The sequence below is a fragment of the Ostrea edulis genome, chromosome 4 (assembly GCF_947568905.1).
Source record: "Ostrea edulis chromosome 4, xbOstEdul1.1, whole genome shotgun sequence".
Lineage (NCBI taxonomy): Eukaryota > Metazoa > Mollusca > Bivalvia > Ostreida > Ostreidae > Ostrea > Ostrea edulis.
The window spans coordinates 53092947-53115720 of record NC_079167.1 but is presented as its reverse complement, the minus strand read 5'-3'; the positions used below and the strand labels follow the sequence as shown (position 1 = coordinate 53115720).

At 35.5% G+C, this 22774-nt stretch overlaps 1 protein-coding gene across 5 annotated transcripts in view; it reads left to right on the top strand.

Moving 5' to 3' along the window:
- Nucleotides 1-54: 54 nt before the first annotated feature.
- LOC125668576 (protein HGV2-like) overlaps nucleotides 55-22774 on the top strand; it is a 32887-nt gene continuing 10167 nt past the window's right edge. For 2 of the 5 annotated variants that reach the window (XM_056162929.1, XM_056162927.1), the window contains exons 1-12: nucleotides 55-214; nucleotides 952-1062; nucleotides 4458-4576; nucleotides 11450-11518; nucleotides 11689-11904; nucleotides 12386-12672; nucleotides 14049-14119; nucleotides 14240-14313; nucleotides 16823-16913; nucleotides 17714-17811; nucleotides 18452-18499; nucleotides 20284-20369. In XM_056162929.1, coding sequence (XP_056018904.1) covers nucleotides 174-214; nucleotides 952-1062; nucleotides 4458-4576; nucleotides 11450-11518; nucleotides 11689-11904; nucleotides 12386-12672; nucleotides 14049-14119; nucleotides 14240-14313; nucleotides 16823-16913; nucleotides 17714-17811; nucleotides 18452-18499; nucleotides 20284-20369 — 1311 coding nt within the window. In that variant the 5' untranslated portion in view covers nucleotides 55-173. The remainder of the gene's footprint in view (nucleotides 215-951; nucleotides 1063-4457; nucleotides 4577-11449; nucleotides 11519-11688; nucleotides 11905-12385; nucleotides 12673-14048; nucleotides 14120-14239; nucleotides 14314-16822; nucleotides 16914-17713; nucleotides 17812-18451; nucleotides 18500-20283; nucleotides 20370-22774) is intronic. The other 3 variants (XM_056162928.1, XM_056162930.1, XM_056162931.1) reach the window with 3 other exon arrangements.

Below are 22774 nucleotides of genomic sequence, written 5' to 3'. Positions count from 1 at the left end.
TTCATAAAAAATGTTTTGTTATATTCCTTCACATTATTAAACGTGTTTTCCCTAGGCTTAGAGATTATTGAGTAGTACGTCATATTTTCACTTTGCTGATCAAGGCTAATAAGGCGGGAAATCCACAAAGGTTTACAATATTTTTGCACGAAGTATTATTCACAAACAGGAACATGGATACACCCGGTACAAGTTCATCATCAGACAAGGAGAGGTGGGATATATTGATAGAGATAAATGCAAACAAAGCTTGCTGCTTGATCCATTAAAAATGCAATATAATGCAGCAAAACAATTGTCGATTTGTTGTCTTCTGCAAACTGCACTAAGTTTCATGCGGGAGGTCTGTGAATAAGCGGAGAGAGAGAGAAATGTTTTCTCAATGTGTCTAACTGGGAAAGTTTATTTTCAAGGAATCTCGTTGTAAGACACCTGAGTAATTTGTATGTTACATTAAGGAGGTATATGCTACACCAGAGATATTTGATATGGATGAAAAGTGGAGGATATGTACAACATTCCGAAATTAAAAACGTTAAAATTTACCTTATTTAGTCAAAAAATGCAGTTTTAGTTGAAAGTGGTCTGAGAAAAATTTAAAACCCCAACTGTACTCAGAACACGCGATTTACAGTTCAGCAGTCGATATCACAGGTGCTTGGGTCATAATATATGAATACACATCTAACCTTATACATATGTAAATAATCAAATCTGTTGATTATTTACATATGTATAAGGTTAGATGTGTATTCATATATTATGACCCAAGCACCTGTGGTCGATATGCTAACCTACTGAGCTACTCAGCTAGGCGAGAATTATTTAATTGAATAGACAAATATTGCTGATATTTATATTTTCATCCATGTTTTAAAAAAAAGTCGGCCATGATGATTATGACGATGTAGAATACCTCCTTAAGCCGTTAATAATTTATTTGTAATGCAGGATTGAGGCCGCTGAAACTGCTATTGCTCTGTTGGCTAAAGGAAAACGCAATATGGTGTGTGGAGAAATCCCAAATGCAGTCAACCAGTTTCAGGATGCATGCAAAGTTTTGTGAGTTTTGGAATAGATAAATGTTCAAATTGAATGCTGTCTTTAGAAGTGCAATTTCAACCGACATAGTACAGACTTAGGCCCAGTTCTGGATCACATTTTCATTAACAATTCATGAGAAGATAATTTCAATCTCGTGAGAAGATCAGAAGTTACTTTAGTGAGAAATGGATTATCCGAATTTCATGAATACCGTATTCGTCCTATTGAACGCCCTGGGCTCTTAGAAAATTTGGGGGGGGGGGGGGGGGGGGGAGGGTATCTAGTACTCTATGCTGAAATATTCCCTTTAAATTTGAATATTGAATTGAATAAATTTGAAAAATGTTTTAAAAATGAATATGAAATTGCATATAAATTTTGTTACATTTCTTTTAACACATAATTAATCCATTCATGTCTATATTTCAAGTCGTCAGTTGTAATACAGTCGAGTCCATAGTTCAGTTCCGAATCATCAGGGTTGTCATTAGAAATTATTGAAGATGAGTTCTGAACTCATGGTTTATAAGCAGCTTGAGTCACATGAAAATTTAATGAGTATCGTGAAAATTTTATGAGTCAAATTATTATTGTGATAAAATAGATGTGTACTAGTTTTGATTGTCGACAATCTGTAAAACCTACCAAAGTTTACAAACTACACTACTTTTGATTCCAATAAAAATGGTTACTAGATGAACATTTATATTTAGATACAGATCACGATTTGTTTATAAAAATTAATTAAGAAATAAAAATAATTCAGTGTTTTTTTTATGCCCCCCCCAGATGGAAAATCGGGGGGGGGGGGGGGGGGCATATTGTTTTTGTCCTGTCTGTAATTCTGTCATTCTATCATTCTGTCTGAAACTTTAACCTTGCTAATAACTTTTGAACAGTAAGTGATAGAGCTTTGATATTTCACATGAGTATTCCTTGTGACAAGACCTTTCCGTGGGTACCAACATTTTTGACTCCGTGACCTTGACGTTTGACCTACTTTTTGAAAACTTTAACCTTGCTAATAACTTTTGAACAGTAAGTGATAGAGCTTTGATATTTCACATGAGTATTCCTTGTGACAAGACCTTTCCGTGGGTACCAACATTTTTGACCCTGTGACCTTGACCTTGGAATTTGACCTACTTTTTGAAAACTTTAACCTTGCTAATAACTTTTGAACAGTAAGAGATAGAGCTTTGATATTTCACATGAGTATTCCTTGTTACAAGATCTTTCCGTTGGTATTGAACCTTTAGACGTTGGCATTTGATCTACTTTAAATTTTTTTTTACATTGGTCATAACTTGTAAATGGTAAATATTAGAGCTTTCATATTGTACATGAGCATTTCTTTTGACAAGATCTTTCTACTGGTACCAAGATATTTGCCCTTGTGACCTTGGCCATCTTCGGAATTGGCCATTATCGGGGGCATTTGTGTTTCACAAACACATCTTGTTTCCTTCTACACACTGGTAGTGTCAAAATTGCACAAATTGGGAATTTTCTACCATTGTATCAGCAAATGATTTCAACTAAAAGAAGAAAAATCAACAAAACAATTTTTTACGGTAATATTTGCTGTTGTGAGACATCAGGAATCGTCGTAGGCTTATTCTAGAATCTTCGTAGCTCTACAACTCGCGCACTGCCATTATCTGTACGTTCAATTTAATACCAGAAGTGAACATTTTAGTTAACTCGTACGTTTAAGACTTGAGTAAATTACAATGTCAGCGGTCTATTTTTCGGCAGGTGAATTTTTAGTTTCAAAAATTGGGAAAATCAACGTTTTTTGGCATTGGGAATAGGACCGTATATCGGTACCAGTTATATAAGAAAAAAGACCCTGCAACCGAACCGAAATCCGGAATTTGTAATCGGTGCATCGCATTGAATGGTATAAATAGAAATTTTCGATGAAGTTGTGACAGCAGTTGAGTAGGTCTAAGAGGGCGAGTCAATAAGTAACCAGCCTAACTTATTTCCAGTTGAGATCCACCTCTTCTTTATCGATGTAATTGCCCTCAAGTGTGATGCACTTAAACCAACTGTGTTCAAGTGCAATCAGCCTAGAACTGAAAGTCAGGGTCCTTTCCATTGACCCACTCCTCAACTGCCATCACAACTTCTTCGTTGGACCAGAAATGACGTCCATGGTAGGAATCTGCGGTTCACCGAAAATTTGTAAAGCAGGGGTTTTAAATTTTTCTAAAAAAAAACAAACCCCTGAAATGATTGGACAAAATTAAAAAACAAATATTTCGTAAATCTTTTAATTCTCCCACTTGGAAATTTATTCACTTTTAATTTCAAACCCTGCACTGGGCCAGAAAAGATTAAAACCAAGTTCAAAATGATGCATATGACTGCAATTTTGCACCAATTAAGATCAACATGATTTTTTTTTTCATGCCTTTTCATCTGTTTGTTACATCTGACGGGCGGATCATGTGCGGTGGCAGTGCACAAATTACAAATACATTTATGATAAAATTGTTATTATACCCCCTAAACTTTGGATAGGAATCACTCTGTCTGTCCGTCTGTCTGTGCAGATTCGTGTCCTGGCCATAACTTCTTTGTTCTTTGACTTCGGCATACCATATTTGGCACACAGGTGGATCACCATGAGACGATGTGTCAAGTACCTTCATGACCTTGACCTCAAGGTCAAAATTGAAGGTTTTTTTACAATGGATTCGTGTCCGGGCCATAACTTCTTTGTTCTTTGACCTAGGCATACCATATTTGACACATGAGTGTATCACCATGAGATGATGTGTCATGTACCTTCATGACCTCCATATGACCTTGACCTCAAGGTCAAAATTAAAGGTTTTTACAATGGATTTGTCAAGGCCATGACTTTGTTCTTTGACATAGGTATACCATATTTGACACATGAGTGTATCACCATGAGATGATGTGTCGGGTACCTTCATGACCTCTATATGACCTTGAACTTTGACCTCAAGGTCAAAATTGATTAAAGGGTTTTGACAGTCATACCATAAGACATGGGTGTATCACCATGAAACTATGTGTCATGTACATTCATGACCTCTTTATGACCTTTGATCTCAAGGTCAAAATTATAGGTTTATGCCATGGATTTGTGTTCGGACTATATCTTCCATTTTCTTCTACAAAGGCATACCATATTTTTACACTCAGGAAAGGGGTAATTTATACCTATTAACAACACCCTTTGGGAGATTGGGGTAAGCCGGGGGGGGGGGGGGGGGGGGGGGGGTATTCTTAGTGAACATTGCTCACAGTACCTATTGTTATAACCAAGGGGCCGGAATATTTGTGTGGACTAGAAATGTTGGTAAAGTTGGGGGCCCACATGGCCCTCTTCACTTTTAACAGTTATTTGCAACCCTGAATATGAGCTTTTATTTCAGAGCAAAAGCTTATGGAGAAACTGCCAAAGAATGTGCAGAGGCTTATTTTTATTATGGACAGGCTTTATTAGATCTTGCTAGAATGGAAACTGGTGTGCTTGGAAATGCTTTGCAAGGAGGTAAGTAGTTTTGAAATTAAATTGATTTCTATAGATATGTAATTGTAGATCGCAGGCAGGTTTTTTTATATGGTGGGTGGGGACTGAACTAAAGCCCCATTCCCAATGCTAAAATCCAGGTAGAAAGAATGGTAATTTGTCCAATTTTTAGGGCGGAAATGATTCACTGAAATATAAATACTGTTCATTATGATTGATTGATTCAATGTTCGATTCATTGCAGTCAATGAAAGTTACCGAACTGTTGTTTCTAGGGTTGGGTCACTAAAAAAAAATCTGGATACAGAACAAGTGTCCGATGAAGAAATAAGCACCAGTAGCCATTTTTAGCTCACCTGAGCTGAAAACTCAAATAAGCTTTTCTGATCACCCATTGTCCATCGTCTGTCCGACCGTCTGTAAACTTCTCATACTTTCAACTTTAGCTGCAATAATGTAGCCCTCTCTAATTTTTTTTTTTATTATTTTTTTTTTTTTTTTAGGGAGAGGGCTACAACTCCTTAGGATCTCTGTAATGGTGCAAATGCGGGAGTGATTCACTCCCGCAACATTTGCGCTCATTCTAAACATTTCCTGACTTTCTTTACGTAAATAAAATGATATTCTATGTTTCTTAGTCAATATATAAATTTACAACCTTCAACTTTAGATTTGTGAGGCTCTATTCTACCGTTTTCAACAATTTCGATAAATTCCAATTTCTCGATTCATATTTGTGCGCCATGTTTGATGTACTGAAGTTTCAACTTCCGGTTGTCAAGTCATTTGCATATGCCACATAAGGTAGTATTTACATCAATGAACAAGTATGGAGGCGAAAGCTATTTCGTCGGTATTGAAAAGGTTTGAATTTAATATCAAGTTAAAAACCGAACAGCAGAGTGTAAATTCTTTCTGCAACAATTTGATTTTCCTTTCTTTGTCGAAGTGGCTCGAGTAACTACATTTTCGCGCTGATTGTCAATGTTTAGGCTTTTCATTAGATCCACCTACGAGATCTCGCGATAACAAGCATGGCGGAGCAGACGAAGAATTTTGCATGCTGTACATTATATTTAATGAAAAACACCTTTATTAGACATGCCCGAGCACAACGTTGGTATTCCTTTTGGTGTAAACAACATTTGGGACTAATACACAGAGTTTATTATCGGTTATTCATAAAATTATTTTGCACCATTACGGAGATCCTATGGAATTGTAGCCCTATCCCGAAAACGTCAGAATAAAAAAAAATTGGATAAGGCTACATTATTGCAGCTATTTCAACTTCTTTTCAAGAACAGGGCCAATTTTAACTAAACTTGATACAAATCATTCTAGGGTGAAGGGTTTCAATTTTTAGCTCACCTGAACCAAAGGTTCAAGTGAGCTATTCTGATCACATTTTGTCCGGCGTCCGTCTGTCTGTAAACTTTTCACATTTTCGACTTCTCCAGAACCACTGGGCCAATTTCAACCAAACTTGGCCAAAAGCATCCTTGGGTGAAGGGCTTTCAAGTTTGTTCAAATCCCTTTCAAAGGGGAGATAATCACAAAAATGCAAAAATAGGGTGGGGTCATTTAAAAATCTTCTTCTCAAGAACCACTGGGCCAGAAGAGCTGAAATTTACCTGAAAGCTTCCTGACATATTGCAGATTCAAGTTTGTTCAAATCATGGCCCCCGGTGGTAGGATGGGGCCACAAGGGGGGATCAAAGTTTTACATACAAATATATAGGGAAAAACTTTAAAAATCTTCTTCTCAAGAACCACTAAGCCAGAAAAGCTGAGATTTACATGAAAGCTTCCTGACATAATGCAGATTCAAATTTGTTCAAATCATGGCCCCCGGGGGTAGGATGGTGCCACAAGGGGGATCAAAGTTTTACATACAAATATATAGTTAAAATCTTTTTCTCAATAACCACTAAGTCAGAAAAGCTGATATTTACAAGAAAACTTTCTGACATAGTGCAGATTCAAGTTTGTTCAAATCATGGCCCCCGGGGGGTAGGATGGGGCCACAATGGGGGGGGGGTGTTTCAAAGTTTTACATACAAATATAGGAAAAAGCTTTAAAAATCTTCTTTACAAGAACCATTGGGCCAAAGAAGTTGACATTTACATGAAAGCTTTCTGACATAGTGTAGATTCAAGTTTGCAAAGGGTAGTTTGGGCCATAATAGGGACTAAGGTTTTACATGCAAATATATATGGAAAGTCTTCAGATATGGGCCAAGGTGACTCAGGTGAGCGATGTGGCCCATGGGCCTCTTGTTTCAAAGGAAGGACCATGCCTCCTTCAATATTGCCTTGATCTTCAGTTCAATACATTTTTAGCCGAGTTGCAACGAAGTTGAACTCGACTATTGGTTTGGTGATGCGGGCGGGTGGTTGGGCGTCAACAATTGGTTTCCGGATGATAACTCGAAAAGTTTACAATCTAATCAAATGAAACTTTGATATATTGTTGGGTACTAGGTAAGGAAGACCCCTATTGATTTTGGAGAAAAAAGGTCAAAGGTCAAGGTCACAGTGACCGAATATAGAATGAAAATTTCAGAAAAATTTGGTTTCTGGATGATAACTCAGAAAGTTTAAATCCAATCAAATGAAGCTTTGATATATTGTTGGGTACTAGGTAAGGAAGACCCCTATTGATTTTGGAGAAAAAAAGGTCAAAGGTCAAGGTCACAGTGACCGAATATAGAATGAAAATTTCAGAAAAATTTGGTTTCCGGATGATAACTCAGAAAGTTTAAATCCGAATCAAATGATACTTAAATATATTGTTATGTACCAGGTAAGGAAGACCCCTACTGATTTTGGAGAAAATGGGTCAAAGGTCAAGGTCACAGTGACCAAAAATAGATTTAAAATTCCAAAAAGAAATTAGTTTCCGGAGAATAACTTGAAATTTTTTAATTTGAATCAAATGAAACTTGGTTATATTGTTGGATACCAGCAAAGCAAGCCCCCTATTGATTTTGGAGAGAAAAGGTCAAAGGTCAAGGTCACAGTGAATAGAAATAGATTGAAAACTTCAGACAAATATGGTTTCTGGACAGTAACTTGAAAAGTTTAAAACTGAAATTAGTTCTTCACAATTATGAATATGCCACTTCATTCCTGACTTTACAATGTATCCCATGCAACTCGGCTTATGCACCCCTGGGTGCATATATTGATTTTCTAAAATCTATTTCGGTAAAAACACTGGGCTTGAGCTGTACTTATTATTATGTTTTTTTTGGTTTTTTTTTTTACATGCACGTGGGACAATATGGTGTCCGATAAAGAGTCAGACTGTTAGTCTCGAGTTTACTCTATAATGAACTGATCAGTAAAAACTAGTCAACAGGCATCTTGCTGTTCTGCGGTTTGGAAATAGTTTACTTTTGAAATTATGACTGCGAATCATCGTAATTAAATTTTTTGTTACGAAGTTATTATTGGTTTCTTACATATAAAATATATTGTATTGAAAATATTGAATTGTGGCATAGGTATTGCAGTATGTATTGTATTATGGAGGGGGTGTATCCTTTCAGCCCTACCAATTTTTGCTTTAAAATTCTTAAGCAATAAAACATATATCAAAGCAGGGTTGTCTTATTGTTTGTAAATCTCCTTCACAGGCCCATAGATTACAATGTTTGCTTCAAAATTGATAAGTGAACATAATATTTTTGGCCTCTGCATATTTAAATGAGGTAGGCTTTAACCAAATTGAAAGTCAGAAGGAGTCCAATTATACTTTAATGCACTGGTATGGGGTTTTTCCCTACTTTTTATGAAACATTTTTGTATTTCCCAATTTCAAGCAAATATTGCTATTTTTTCCCCCAATAGGAAAGGCCTTGATGTCGAGACCAAGAAAATAAAAAAACCTAGCAGGAGTAGACAATTAGCACTGCTAAATGCCCAGGACAATCAAAATTAAAAGTCGGACATGTAAAAGACTTTTATGTGGGCAATTGAAATTTTAGAGTAAAATAAAAAATACAAGATAATATTTAAGTTATGTACATACATGTTGACAAATATCGTTAATGAGGGCATCCTTAAAAAAAATGTTTGTTTGGAATTGCTGTTTGGGGGGTTTCAGACCCAGGAGGGAGGGAGGGAATTTTATTTTTTTTCATTGAAAATTTTTAATAATGAAAGGCACAATATAAAACAGTGAGCTGATTTATTTTTCTGACAGATATTTTTTCTTTTAATTTGGAAACAATCCAGCCATAAAAAAAGGTGAAAAACAAAGTTATCTTATTCACTTGATATAAAAACACATAAAACAAAATTTTATCTAGATTTCCTGTCTTGAATCAATGACGGAGAAAATAACAACAACTGAACAGAAATGTTCACACGTGAAATTGTCAACATCAAACATTTAATCAGTGTCACCCTCCCCTCTAAAATCAAATGGGTTGAATCCTGGTCTTATGACTTCGTAAGATTCATGGATGATGGATGCCATTCTTCACCCAGAGTTCCATGTGCTACTCACACGTATAAGTTAAGCTTGTGTAACACGCCCTCTGGTGAGAGAAAGGATGGATGCCACTTTACAAAATTGAAAGTAGTACGCAATAAGTGAATGCCGATCCTGATCGAGTGTGACTCAGCTAGTTTACATATATCGATTGATATCGGGATCATTTTTCATGCATTGCTTCTGACTTTGAAACTACTGATAAACTTTTCACCAATTGTTCTTTTTATCATTTGGAGACTTCTTTACATAAAAAGCACAGGTCCAATCGGATAAGTGCCCATCAATATTCACTTGTCTGAATTTTTTCCCACTGGTACTGGACAAGCGTTAATGTCGAGCCCTGCACAAGCTTCACATACACCTGTCAACGCTTGGAATCACTTGACAATATAATCACATGATATAAACAATCATTCTTGGTTTCCTTTCCCTTTAAAAGAATAATCGAAGAAGATGATGGCCATGAGCGATGTTAGAATGCCACAGACAATATATTTCAACGATGTATAATATCTTAACGCGGATATTTGGAATTCGTTTAATTGTCATGGATTGACCCCATTTTTTGTGAACTTACAATCTGCGAATACGCTTCAGTAAAATGATTCCTGATTGGTCCTTGATTCAAGTGTCAAACTATTATTATACCCCTTGCGGTCGAAGTTCAGGGGGGTATATAGGAATCACTCTGTCTGTCCGTCCGTCTGTCTGCAGATTCGTGTCCGGGCCATAACTTCTTTGTTCTTTGACATAGGCATACCAATTTGGCACACAGGTGGATAACCATTAGACGATGTGTCGAGTACTTTCACGACCTCTATATGACCTTGACCTCAAGGTCAAAATTAAATTTTTTTATTTTATTTTTACCAATGGATTCATGTCCGGGCCATAACTTCTTTGTACTTTGACATAGGCATACCATATTTGACACATGACTGTATCACCATGAGATGATGTGTCTGGTATCTTCATGACCTCTATATGACCTTGAACTTTGACCTCAAGGTCAAAATTGATTATAGGGTTTTGACATAGTCATGCCATAAGACATGGGTGTATCACCATGAGACTATGTGTCATGTACATTTATGACCTCTTTATGACCTTCACCTTTGATCTCAAGGTCAAAATTATAGGTTTATACCATGGATTTGTGTTCGGACTATATCTTCCATTTTCTTCTACAAAGGCATACCATATTTTTACACTCAGGAAAGAGGTAATTTATACCCATTAACAACATCCTTTGGGAGATTGGGGTAAGCCGGGGGGGTATTCTTAGTGAGCATTGCTCACAGTACCTCTTGTTATTGGTCAACTATTTATTTAATTATTCATGAGACTGGGGTCAATAACATGACCTCAAATGCAATGCTGTCAGATTCTTCTCCAGTGTAACGGTTAGAGAAGATCTGATTTTAATTAGATTGGGAAATATGATATTTTATTGTTTATAATTAAAAGTTCCATTATTGTTTTATCGTTAAATTTTTTGTAAATCTACCACTGCAACCATTTGGAACTGGCATCAAAGTTATATGTTGTTGCAAGGTGAAGGCCATTTATAACTCAGGTTTCTAAACTAAGTGGAAATACTCATTCAATACATTAAAATTTTTACTTTAGCAACCATTAGATTACATGCTTGATACCCCCCCCCCCCCCCCAAATTTGAAGATTGTTTCTGTCATTTTGTCAAAAACTTTTAACCTTGCTGTGTGATGGGACTCTCATAATTCATGTGTACATTTCTTGTGGCATGACCTTACTTTTGGTATCAAATTTTTTGACCTTGGAGTTTGATCTACTTTTAAGAAAAGTTAACTTGGGTTATATTTTCTGAACTATTTGAAGTATGGCTTTCATATTTTGTATATATAGATTCCTTATGACAAGATCTTTTCTTTGTTTCTGTGTTGCCTTAAGGGACATAGTGTTTCTTGAATACATATTGTTTTAGTCACTGAAATTAGGTCCCCTGTAATAGCAGCTGCAAGTCTTTCTCTATTATGTACATATCAAGGGAACCCAAGGCATTTGGAGGGCTGTAATCTTTATCACTGTACCAGCATTATCTGATTTAGTTCTTGTGTGTATGCGTGTATGTATGTGTGTGTGTGTGTAATCCTCAAGTGTCCATTACAGTCCATGGGCCTACTGTTTCCCTCTTCTGAGGTTATCCCAACAAAAATTCAGAGGATCTTGCAGGATCCAATGTCCTGCAGAACCTTGTTGGTTTTGATCAAGTGCACATGTATAATAAAAGATTTGTATCAACTCTTTTACGATAGAAATTAAAACAAAATAGTAAATGTATTAATTTCTAGTGTCCTTATAGAGGAAGGGTAGTTTTCGACACTTTAAATTTATGGGATTGTAATTTGTAGTTCCCGAGGAAGAAGAAACTGAGGAAGATAAAAAACCCACTGAACAGTTTGAGTCAGCAGAGCTGAATGGTGTGTGGCAATGGCATTGATTGTTTTCAAATGGTTAATTTACTGGACGAGAAATATAAGTTTTGTCAATAACATTTTGTAAATTGAAAGCTTTTGATATATTCATCATTTGAATGGTGACTTTTAAGGTGATTCTTAGCAGTCTAAAATGATGTGCATAAATTGTTTAGTAGGAGAAGAACGTGAAAAGCTTCGTTTGGAAATTTATGATGCAATGTCAGATAGTAAAGAGGGTTCTAAAGAGGGGGAGGGAGAATGTGAGAAAAAGGAAGAATGTGAGAAAAAGGAAGATGGGGATAAAGATAAAATGGAAACTGATCAGGAGATGGCTAATGGTGAACCAGTGAAAAATGGAACTCTGGAAGGGGAGAAGAAAGAGGGCAAAGGTGCATATTGGATGTTCACTGTTTTTGAAAGCAACCTGTTTAGCTTTTGCTTTCTTATTATGTTGAAGTTGTGAACATTTGCATGGAGCATGGGGATTTATTTTTGTTTGTAGCTAAACATAGTTTTATATTGCAAATTTCAATGTGTTATCAATCATAACAAGCACTTGAAACCTGTCTGCACTTGTAATATTTGAATTTTGTTCTTATAAAGGGTCCAGTTGATTGTGATTTAACAGTATAAATTGTGCTAATGAAATAGAATTACTTGTTTAAATTTCATTGACAGTGTTGAGGTAAATTCTGAAATGTTAAGTCTAAAAATTTAATTGACAGTGTTCAGATTAATAAAATGTGAAAAGTTTATGAATTAATGAAAAAGGAAGATCAAGACCTTTTGAGAAAAGTAAATGAGTTCCTCAAAGCATCACATGGTTGAGCACTAAAAGTAAATTATCAATGTTTCAACATTTATTTTCAGAGGGTGAGGAAGAAGAGGGCGAGGAGGAGGAAGAAGGGCAGATGGCAGAGGAAGAAGAAAAAGCAGAAGATAAAACAATGGAAGAAGAAAAAGTAGAGGAAGGAGAAAAAGCAGAAGAAAAAGCGAAGGAAGGAGATAAGGAAGAGAAGGAAGATATAACGCAAGAGGGGGACACGGCAGAAGAGGGGGACACAGAAGGGGACACGGCAGAAGAGGGGGACACAGCAGAGGAGGGAGACACAGCTGATGAATCTCAAGAAGAGGAAGAGGGCAAAGAACCGAAAGAGGTGCATTTAGATTTATGTTAAGTATTGACAGTTTAAAGTAATAGCAAGTGGCTCAGGTGAGTGATGTATGTGGCTCATGTTTTAAGTAATGCTTGCAAATATTCATTTGATATTTCATACATTACATTTACTTTACCTTATCCAGTTAAAGTTTGAAAAAATTTTGGGGGGAGGTGAATTTTGAGAAATTTCAGAATACCAGACAACTTGAGGTGGCTCACTATACCCTGAAATAGTTTCTCAAATCAGTACAAATTGATTTGATCATAAAAGATATGATGATATATAATAAGTATAAATGCCAGAAAGGCAGAAAATATGCAAATTTGGATAAAAATATGATTTTCAAAAAGCTATTTCAACACACACAAACAAAAGACTGGCAGATTTGAACTAGAGATCTGCAGTTCACCAGCCCAATGCTTTAACCACTGAGCTACGATGATAGACAAACAAATCGATCGATACAAATAATTTCACAAAACATTTAAATCACCATTTTGTGACATAGTGTCATAAAGCGTATAAGATTTAGTGTTGTGAGCTACCTTAACTTTGGGATGGTAAGGGACATGTATTGCCATGCTTACAGAATGCTTGTACTCATAAAATGTATTTTCATCCCAATTTTACTTTACATGTTTTTGCTCTGAAGTATATTTTCTGAAGGACAGCAACTTGTTACCCTTTAAATTGTTCCTGAACACTGAATTACATGTTCCTTAAAATTGTCAATTGTCTTAAATTTTGTATTACAGGGTTGCAAATAACGTCTTGCCCACTTGCAAATGCTAGTAATTTTATTTGTGGGCGACCAAATTATGCAAATTTTATCCTCATGCCCACATTATGAGTAAAGGCTTATCAGAACTTTCTGGAATCTGCTCGCAGTTTGACTCAACTCCCTTCATTTTCATAATCGTGTTCACTTTCAGTCTCACTACTACACTCTACACCCTCGTTCTGTTTTCATCACTTCCATCTATAATGACTATAAAGACTGGTGACAAAACTATGACACTGAATGATTAATGTTTGGAAAATTTGATATTGACTTTGCTATGAATGTTGAATATATATACTATTTATCCCCATGCAATTCTTTGCAGGAGGGGATATAGGAATGGGAGGTTAAGTGTGTTTATTTGTAACACTGAGCTTTTAAACACTTTACAGGCAACATGTTTTGTTTAATTGATTTGATACTTCACATACAACTTTATTATCAGGAGAGGAAAAGCCCCAATTGATTTGGGTTCAAAGGTGAAGGTCACTACTGGACTTCATAAAGAAAAAACTTGCATTTACTGACTGCTTGCATTGCAAGGGGATGTGATGCTTCGCAAAGCTCTTGTTATACTTTATTTCTATTGTAGAATCCTGATGATATATCCAATTTGCAACTGGCTTGGGAGATGTTGGAACTTTCAAAAGTGATTTATCTTAAGTATGTTAACTGTCTGATTTAAATGAATTTGCTGAATTTGCATGCTCCCATGGTTAACATAAATTAAAATATGTTAAGTTATTTGTTATGTTTCAATATTTCATTGTTTGATTTTGTTAGAGATGAAGATGTGAAGTCAAAACTCAAGGCTGCAGAATCCTACCTTAAATTAGGAGAAATCAGTCTGGAAACAGGTGAATAATAGCACACGAATATCTATGTTAACAAAATGATTTTTGGGTTCTTAGTAATGTAATTAGAGATATAGCAAAATGGCTATTAATGATCATGAGACACCACAAAATGCACGTCGTATTGTCATTCCTGAATTTAATAAATTCAGTATGATTGAAAATTTGACTTCTTTTTTTAGTGACCTGTGTATATATTTTTCTAGTGTATTTGTGAGTGTGTAATTGATTGATCTTATCTTGTTTAACGTCCCTCTCAAATTTTTCGCTCATATGGAGATGTCACCAAGACCTGTTGAAGGGCTTCAAATTTAGGCCTATGCTCAGGACTTGCAGCCATTGAGCAGTGAAGTTCTTTAGCATGCCACACCTACTGTGACACAGGGCATCCATTTTTAAAGTCTACTCCGAGGACCCGTGACATTCACACCTTTGGCAATGGAACTGTCACTATGTGTTTTAACGAGGTCTGTCATGGCCGGGATTTGAAACCCAACCTTCCACATGCAGGGTGAACGCTCTACCTGTAGACTGCTGTAGCGGTTGAAAAAGTTTGAAATATAGATAAAAGAATATTCTGGTCACAAGTCGGCTAAAGAGAGGTTTAAAGAAGTAATTAGGGCCCTGCATGAATGCGGGAAGCCCTATAGTAATAACATTGTCCGTCCGTCTGTCCGTCAACACTTTCTTTGTGACACGATAGCTCAAACAGTTTTTATCGTACAGTTTTAAAATTTTGTACAGAAATAATTTACAATAAGAGGAAGAAGCAGTCTATGCGAAAGTTTTTTGGACCACACAGGACATTCGGTCCTGTGTAATCAATGAACACACCGGACCGAACCAAATTTTGTCAGACCGAAAAACCTAATGTAAAAAAAGAGAAACATGTGAAAATTCAAAACCAAGGAAATCTTATTTATTTTACTAGTAATACTATACCAGGGATCCCTCCCGCATAATACTTTAGACGGTCCATGCGGTTTAATCACATTCATTTACGTATTTGGATTTGTGTGATATTTTTTACTTAAAACAAACATTGAATTGACTCCGCGTCAAAATAATGAAGCTTAAAACCGAATACTGAGACATCGGACATTCCGGTCCGGTGTAAAAAATGACACATCGGACCTGAGGCACTGCACATCGGTCAGGTCCGACGGTCCGATGTCTTTCGCATAGACTGAAGAAGCCTATAGATTTTGGGGTTATTTCACTTTCTGTATGGCATGATCTTTGTTATTATGAACACTTTCTTTGTGACACGATAACTCAAACAGTTTCATTGTACAGTTTTCAAATTTTGTACAGAAATACTTTACAATAAGAGGAAGACACCTATAGATTTTGGAGTCATGTCACTTTGTCTGTCTGTTTGTATGTCATCATCTTTCTTATTATGACCGTATCTATTTACCACTGTCTAAGGGAGATAATTCAATTTGAATTATGATATGCATTGTATTGATATATAGAAAATTTACAAGAAATAACTCTACAACATTGTGTATGTGTATATTTTTGGTGTTTTAATGTGATTTAAAAAATGCTTGATGTTGCATGTATATTGAATTAACATGTCATTCCCAGTCAACAACTTTCAATCGGGATCGGAATACGAAATAAAATTTCTTATATCCGGTTTCAAAGTGAAACTGCTTCAAGAAATTGAATTATGCAGTAATTGCACGTTACACCTTAGAGAACTGTTCCTTTTAATAAAGAAAGTCACAAAATAGATACAAAATGAGTGTACCTTATTTATTACTGTTACTGAGCTTTCATCGGTGAAAATCTCGAAATGGCATGTTTCACTGCGCTTGTTGACGGTAATGTCCACATTTTATACGCGAGTATTTTGATATTTGCTTATGCTGGGAATATTGGAAACTTTTTCACCTATGTATGTAAAGACATTCTATAAATTTCTATTTTTAAAAATGTACAACACTTTTATCAAATGACGATGTGTTTGAAAACGCAGAGCCCCGATGTCAGAATTTCTTTTTCCAAGACATCAATATGTCAAATTCATAATCCTTTTTGAATAGTATGTACCATATTTTTGTACCAGTTATCCATTTTGAATCCCCTATTACAATGGGATTTAGTTGCACTCTGTTGTGTTTGAGTGGATGAGTGTGTGTCAAACAGAAGTAATTTAAATTGCATCAGTCTCTCATAAATATGCTTCATGATTCCTTTTTCACAAATTTGCATTCCAATGCATCTTTGAATATTATTAATTCTAACATACAACGTATATACCAGCCCCAAACATTGCTATATCAAATACAGATGTCGCCTTCCTCTAATAACCCTACGCGGGGCCCTTGCTGACCATGTCAGTTTTCTAGTTAATAAGTAATGTTTCATGATGAGTGTTATATCTCGTGTCTGCTTATGGATACATGTACTTGTAGTATTGTGAAATAGTTGAGCCTTGTGTTAACTTTTCCATGTAATCGAGTAGATAACCGATATATGTTTGGAAATACTTTATTTCTAGAAAATTATGAGCAGGCTATATCAGATTTCAATGACTGTCTTAAAATCCAGGAGGTTGAACTGGAACCAGATGACAGACTTCTTGCTGAAACGTATCCTTTCACAATGCAGTGGAGCCGTTACTCTGAAATGATGAAGGGAATCGCTGACCCTAATGTTTGTTAGTTTCAGCATAACAATTTTATGTGCATTTATTATGTGTGCAATTTTTAACTTAACATTTAAACTGGAAAAGTTTGTGCAAATTTCTATTCATAGTGATTGCTATTTCAGATTTCATAAAGCTGTTAAATAATGTTCGAATATGGTTATTTTATAGCAGCTCAAGTGTATCACAACAGTATTTAGGCAAGTTAGGATTGCAAATAAGCAACATTGTTCTTCGCATACATAATATGTAATGTTTAAGTGATCATAAAGAAAAGAATTAATCCACACAAAACTGTGTTCACTCCAAAAACAGCAGAATTTTTTCCAACAGAATTAAATTATGTCTTCAGTACATTCCCTATATTATCCCACATAATTACTAAGAACAATTGAAAAGGACCCATGATATAAGTTTGATTTTTGTGCAAACTAGATGAGCTTTTATGCTCATAGCAATTATTGAACATTGGCATAATAGATGTCAAAAATTATTTTATCTTTATATTAACATTTTTTTAAGAATATGCTTTTGATATTTACCACTTAGTCCATAAACATGTGATATTGAGAGAACAGCAGCAGCTGGCTCAGCCTGCTTGTCACTGGTTTTAACCAGTTCTATAAATTGTAAGTGCGCTGCTTTGCGGCTTTGTGCAGCATTATTTCCAGTTTTCTCAAATGGAATGCTAGAGAAAAGAATATCATTTTATCATGGATTAGATGCTTCTTAACAAGGCAATAGTCATTACCAACTTGGATTAGCACATGGCTTCAACAAGCAATATGATGAGTCCATGGATGAATATAGAAAAGCCATTAAAGTTATGGAAGCTAAAATCAGTAAGTGTAATTTTAATTATGCCTCCCCCTTCCTTCTTTGAAAAGGATGGGACATTGTTGTGTGTGTAACTGTCTGTCAGTCGGTCTGTAGACCCAAGTATTGTTCCCTCAATATCTAAAGAACCCTTTGCTTGATAGTTACCGAATTTGGTACAGTGGCTTGAATTATTTTCTTGACAAACATCAAACTTAATACCCTGGTGCATACAAAGAAGTAGATGACCTTGATTGATTTTGAGGTCACAAGGTCAAGGGTCAAACTGAATTACATGGAACCCTGTTGTTATGTTTCTCATTTTTTCACAAAAAGAACCTAGATGCGTCGTCTTAAGGCAACGTAATAACCATGTCTATTTTATATTATTGTTAAATTGAATATGTATTTAAGAATCTCAATATTTATTTTATCTGATTTCAATGCAGTTGCAGGGATGATATCTTATAAAGAGCTTTAGATTCTTGTGAGGGTCAAAGCACATATTTATTGACAAGGGCTTTTTGGAATAAGCTTATGTTTAAATGGAAACTTTGTTTCATTTTAGCATGAAAGCATTTTATGAATTTGAAAATTACTTCCTGCCTATTTCACAATGTATCTTATTAAATGGCATACTGATAGCAAAGAATTTCTTATTTTTAGGTAAACTAAAGAAAGTTGTTGAAGACGGAACACAGGGGAAAGGAAAAGGTAATGGACTCCATTGCTGAAAGTTTTAATCATGAGAAGTTTCCAGTGTTAGGAAGCTTTTGACCTATTTCTTGTTTTAGTTCCCATTGAAAGAAGAGGATAATTATGTGTTTTTTTGTCTGTTGGTAGACAATCCAGCTATTTAAAATGTACAGTCTGTAAAAGCTTTCTTTTATTGTATGATCAGGTTTGTTCAAATTCTGATTCCTGTGGTCAAGGCCACAACAGGGTTCAAAGTTTACTTTTAAAAAAGTAGGAAAGAATTTTTAAAGTAATTTTCTCCTCAATGGCCAAAAATGGTAGTTTTGTAACACTGATATGCAAGTATTTTCATGTAATGGAAACTCAGATTCGTGCACACAAGGGTGGGGCCTTGATTTAGGCCAAAAAAAGTTAATCTATTGTTTGCACTGCCACATCCATTAAAAAGTTACCGCATGGAAATGTTTTTTGGGAGTATTTAGCTCACCTGAGCTGAAAGCTCAAGTGAGCTTTTCTGATGGCCTGCTATCCGTCTGTAAACTTTTTACATTTTCTACCTCTTCTCCAGAACCTCTGGGCCAATTTCAACCAAACTTGGCAAAAAGCATCCTTGGGTGAAGGGCTTTCAAGTTTGTTCAAATGAAGGGCTATACCCTTTTCAAAGGGAAGTTTGTTCAAATGAAGGGCCATTCCCCCTTCAAAGGGGGATAATCACAAAAATGCAAAAATAGGATGGAGTGATTTAAAAATCCCAAGAACCACTGAGCCTGGAAAGTAGAAATTTACATGAAAGCTTCCTGACATTGTGCAGGTTCAAGTTTGTTAAAATCATGGCCCCCAAGGTTAGGATGGGGTCACAATTGGGGATCTAACTTTTACATACAAATATCTAGGAATAATCACAAAAATGCAAAAATAGGATGGAGTGATTTAAAAATCCCAAGAACCACTGGGCCATAAAAATTTACATGAAAGCTTCCTGACATAGTGCAGTTTCAAGTTTGTAAAAATCATGGCCCCTAGGGACAAGTTGGGGTCACAATAGGGATCAAAGTTTTTACATGCGAATATGTAAGGAAAATGTTTATATATGGCCCAAGGTGACTCAGGTTAGCGATGTAGCCCATGGGCCTCTTGTTTTTTATTGGGAGGATAAAGATATCTTTGTTTGCAGATGTTTTTAAAGGGGACTGCATGCAGAATATTACACAAACAATTTGATTTGGGACTGGTAGGGGAGTGTTATGCAAAACTTACAGAATGCTTGGTTCTTTTTTATGCCCCCGAAATCGAAGATCGGGGAGCATATTGTTTTTGTCTTGTCTGTAATTCTGTCATCCTGTCTGAAACTTTAACCTTGCTAATAACTTTTGAACAGTAAATGCTAGAGCTTTGATATTTCACATGAGTATTCCTTGTGACAAGACCTTTCCATGGGTACCAACATTTTTGACCCCTTGACCTTGGAATTTGACCTGTATGAAAACTTTAACCTTGCTAATAACTTTTGAACAGTAAGAGATAGAGCTTTGATATTTCACCTGAATATTCCATGTGACAAGACCTTTCTGTGGGTACTAAACCTTTTGACCTTGACATTTGCCATACTTTTAAAAAAATTTGACATTGGTCATAACTTCTAAATGGTAAATATTAAAGATTCATATTGCACATAAGCATTTCTTGTGACAAGATCTTTCTACTGGTACCAAAATATTTGTCCTTGTGACCTTGACCATCTTTGGAATTGACCATTATCAGGGGCATTTGTGCTTCACAAACACATCTTCATTTTTATTTAGAAGTACTGTCAGCAGATGATCCAATTAAAGCAGCCCAACAAGAAATGAAAGATTTAGAGGAAATTCTTCCAGATATCAGAAGTAAAGTAAGAATTGTCTTTTGATGAATTTTTATGCTTAGGCACATATGTTGTTTGTGTATGTCTTCCAGCTCTCAACTTCTGTCTGTTCATCCATTTTGCTTTACGATCATTTCAAGAGAAACTACTTTAGGTGATGACATCATAAATGCTCTGCATACATTTTAGTAACAATATATATTTTACTGTAAAGTGATTATTGACGCTGGGGGTTAAGCACACATTTTTCCACATCCAACACTACACGTGGGGAAAAAATATGCTGTAACTGAATAAAATATGTATTGTATCAAATATTTATAACTAATTACTATACGCGGGGGGAGGGATTTACATGATTGCATAATTAGTGTAAGTTATCCCTGTGTGTAAATAGTAAGCTCAAACATCTTTAGTTTTATCTTCCATGTTTTCTTACCTCACATTTCTTGATTTTACATTTACCTCATTTCTTCAGCAATATGAAGGATAGTGTCAAATTATGTGCAAGAAATACAGGTAAACTTCAGTATGTCGAACTTGTTAGGACTGAAGAAAAACTTTGAGATATCTGAGGGTTTGAGAAATTGAAGTTAATGAAATTGACACCAATATTGTGTAATGTTTTATGTCGTTCTATTTGACAGGTAATTAAACATACAGTAAAGGTTTTAGTTTGAAATTTGGGATTTTTTAAAAGATGTTTGCATTTGCATGTGCATTGTATATTGAGTATCAATTACCTTATTTGATACAGCAACACTTACATTTTAGAATTTCAGTCATTTATCATAGCGATAATCAGTTATCACGTTCAGTTCAGTATTTCTGATACCCGGATTTGTGTTACGCTCTGTAATTGATAAACCGATCACTGTAATAATGACGGAAACGGGAAGTATCGTTCTATAATGATTTATTGAAATTGTTAATAAACTTCAAAAAGAGGCAGTACATTTATAATGATGAATTTGTTTCGATTTTATGATCTTCAAGTTTTCTTTTTACATCACTGACAAATAATGCAACTATCCCCCAGGTCGTATACCGGATCCTTCGTTAGATTGTTTATCAGACGTGATGTGTGCTGAAGATTTTGAATTAGGGTGCTGATATTCATAATAAAAAGGTCTTTAAGTGTTTAACTTCTTAATGTCCATATCACTTTGATGTGTTCAGTGTTAACTTTGTGATCTGTAATAGCATATGTAAGCTTGTATTACGACAAAATTTCAGTAATCGTCCTCAAGCTGCTTGTTTAATTATCGTGTCATGTGATGTTTAAGAAACATTTCATGTACGAATTAATGATCATTTCGTCATGTCGGCCAGAGCCGAACCGTTTCAGCCTCATGATTTGTGTGATTTTGCAGAACCATAGTGTAAGTACATGCAAATTTAACTTGTGCAATTGTTTAAACTGCAGTTCTAGTATGCGTAAGAATGCATATTGATATTTCGCATATTTTCTTTGTATAGTTGTCAAATTGTTGACAAGACCAATTCTCCGCATGGTGTGCGGATTTGTGTATTGTATGGCATTGCTTGCAATTGATATGCATAATATTAGACAACATTTTTGTCAATACGATATGATCTTTATTGCCTTAGTTATATTTGATTGAAGTAAATACCAGTTTGCAATGTCATAATGCACGTGGTTGCTGATGGATCAAAAAAGTATGGAAAGCAGTTACAATCATTATTGCATACAATTTTGGAAAACTATGGAGTCACATAATTGTCATTTTTAATATTTTTCATTATCTGGTCATTGATTATGTTTAGGATGCGTTTCATTGATTCATCTTAAGTTTATTGTGATGTTTTTGTGTATTGTAGCTTTTTACTAATAAATGATGGAAAGACTGTTCCTTGAATAAGTTCCACAACATGTCATAAGTGGACATTTAATTCTCATCTCCAAAACCCTGTCAGCATAATTAAATAAAGCTACCATATTAACAGCTAATAAGACGGGATTTTCAGCAATGGTCCCTCGAAGCCCGTGCTAGACCTAACGAAAACGTCCAACGGACTGTAAAATTAGCATAATGGGATGGTTGTGTACTTCAGGTCTGAAGTCAATGAAGCGAGAAACTTAATGGACTTTGCGATACCGCATGTATTTTTAGCACTTGGGACTGTAAATCTACTTTGAGATAGGCCAGGTATTCGAGATTTCCCTGTTCTAGATACCTCGGGTTTTTTATATCATGAATATAGTAAAAACCAGCCTGGGTCATTGACTCACTTCGACACCTCTGTGGTATTCGACATATCGATGTTTGAGATACTGAAGTTTACCTGTATTCAGATTTGTTTTCCAAGCTCAAGGGCAGGGCTAAGGGGCTAAAGTTAGTTTTACATAAAAAACTGCAACTGCTCAGTTTAGTGTGGTCCACGGACTCTTTTGCTATGTTTTAATTAGT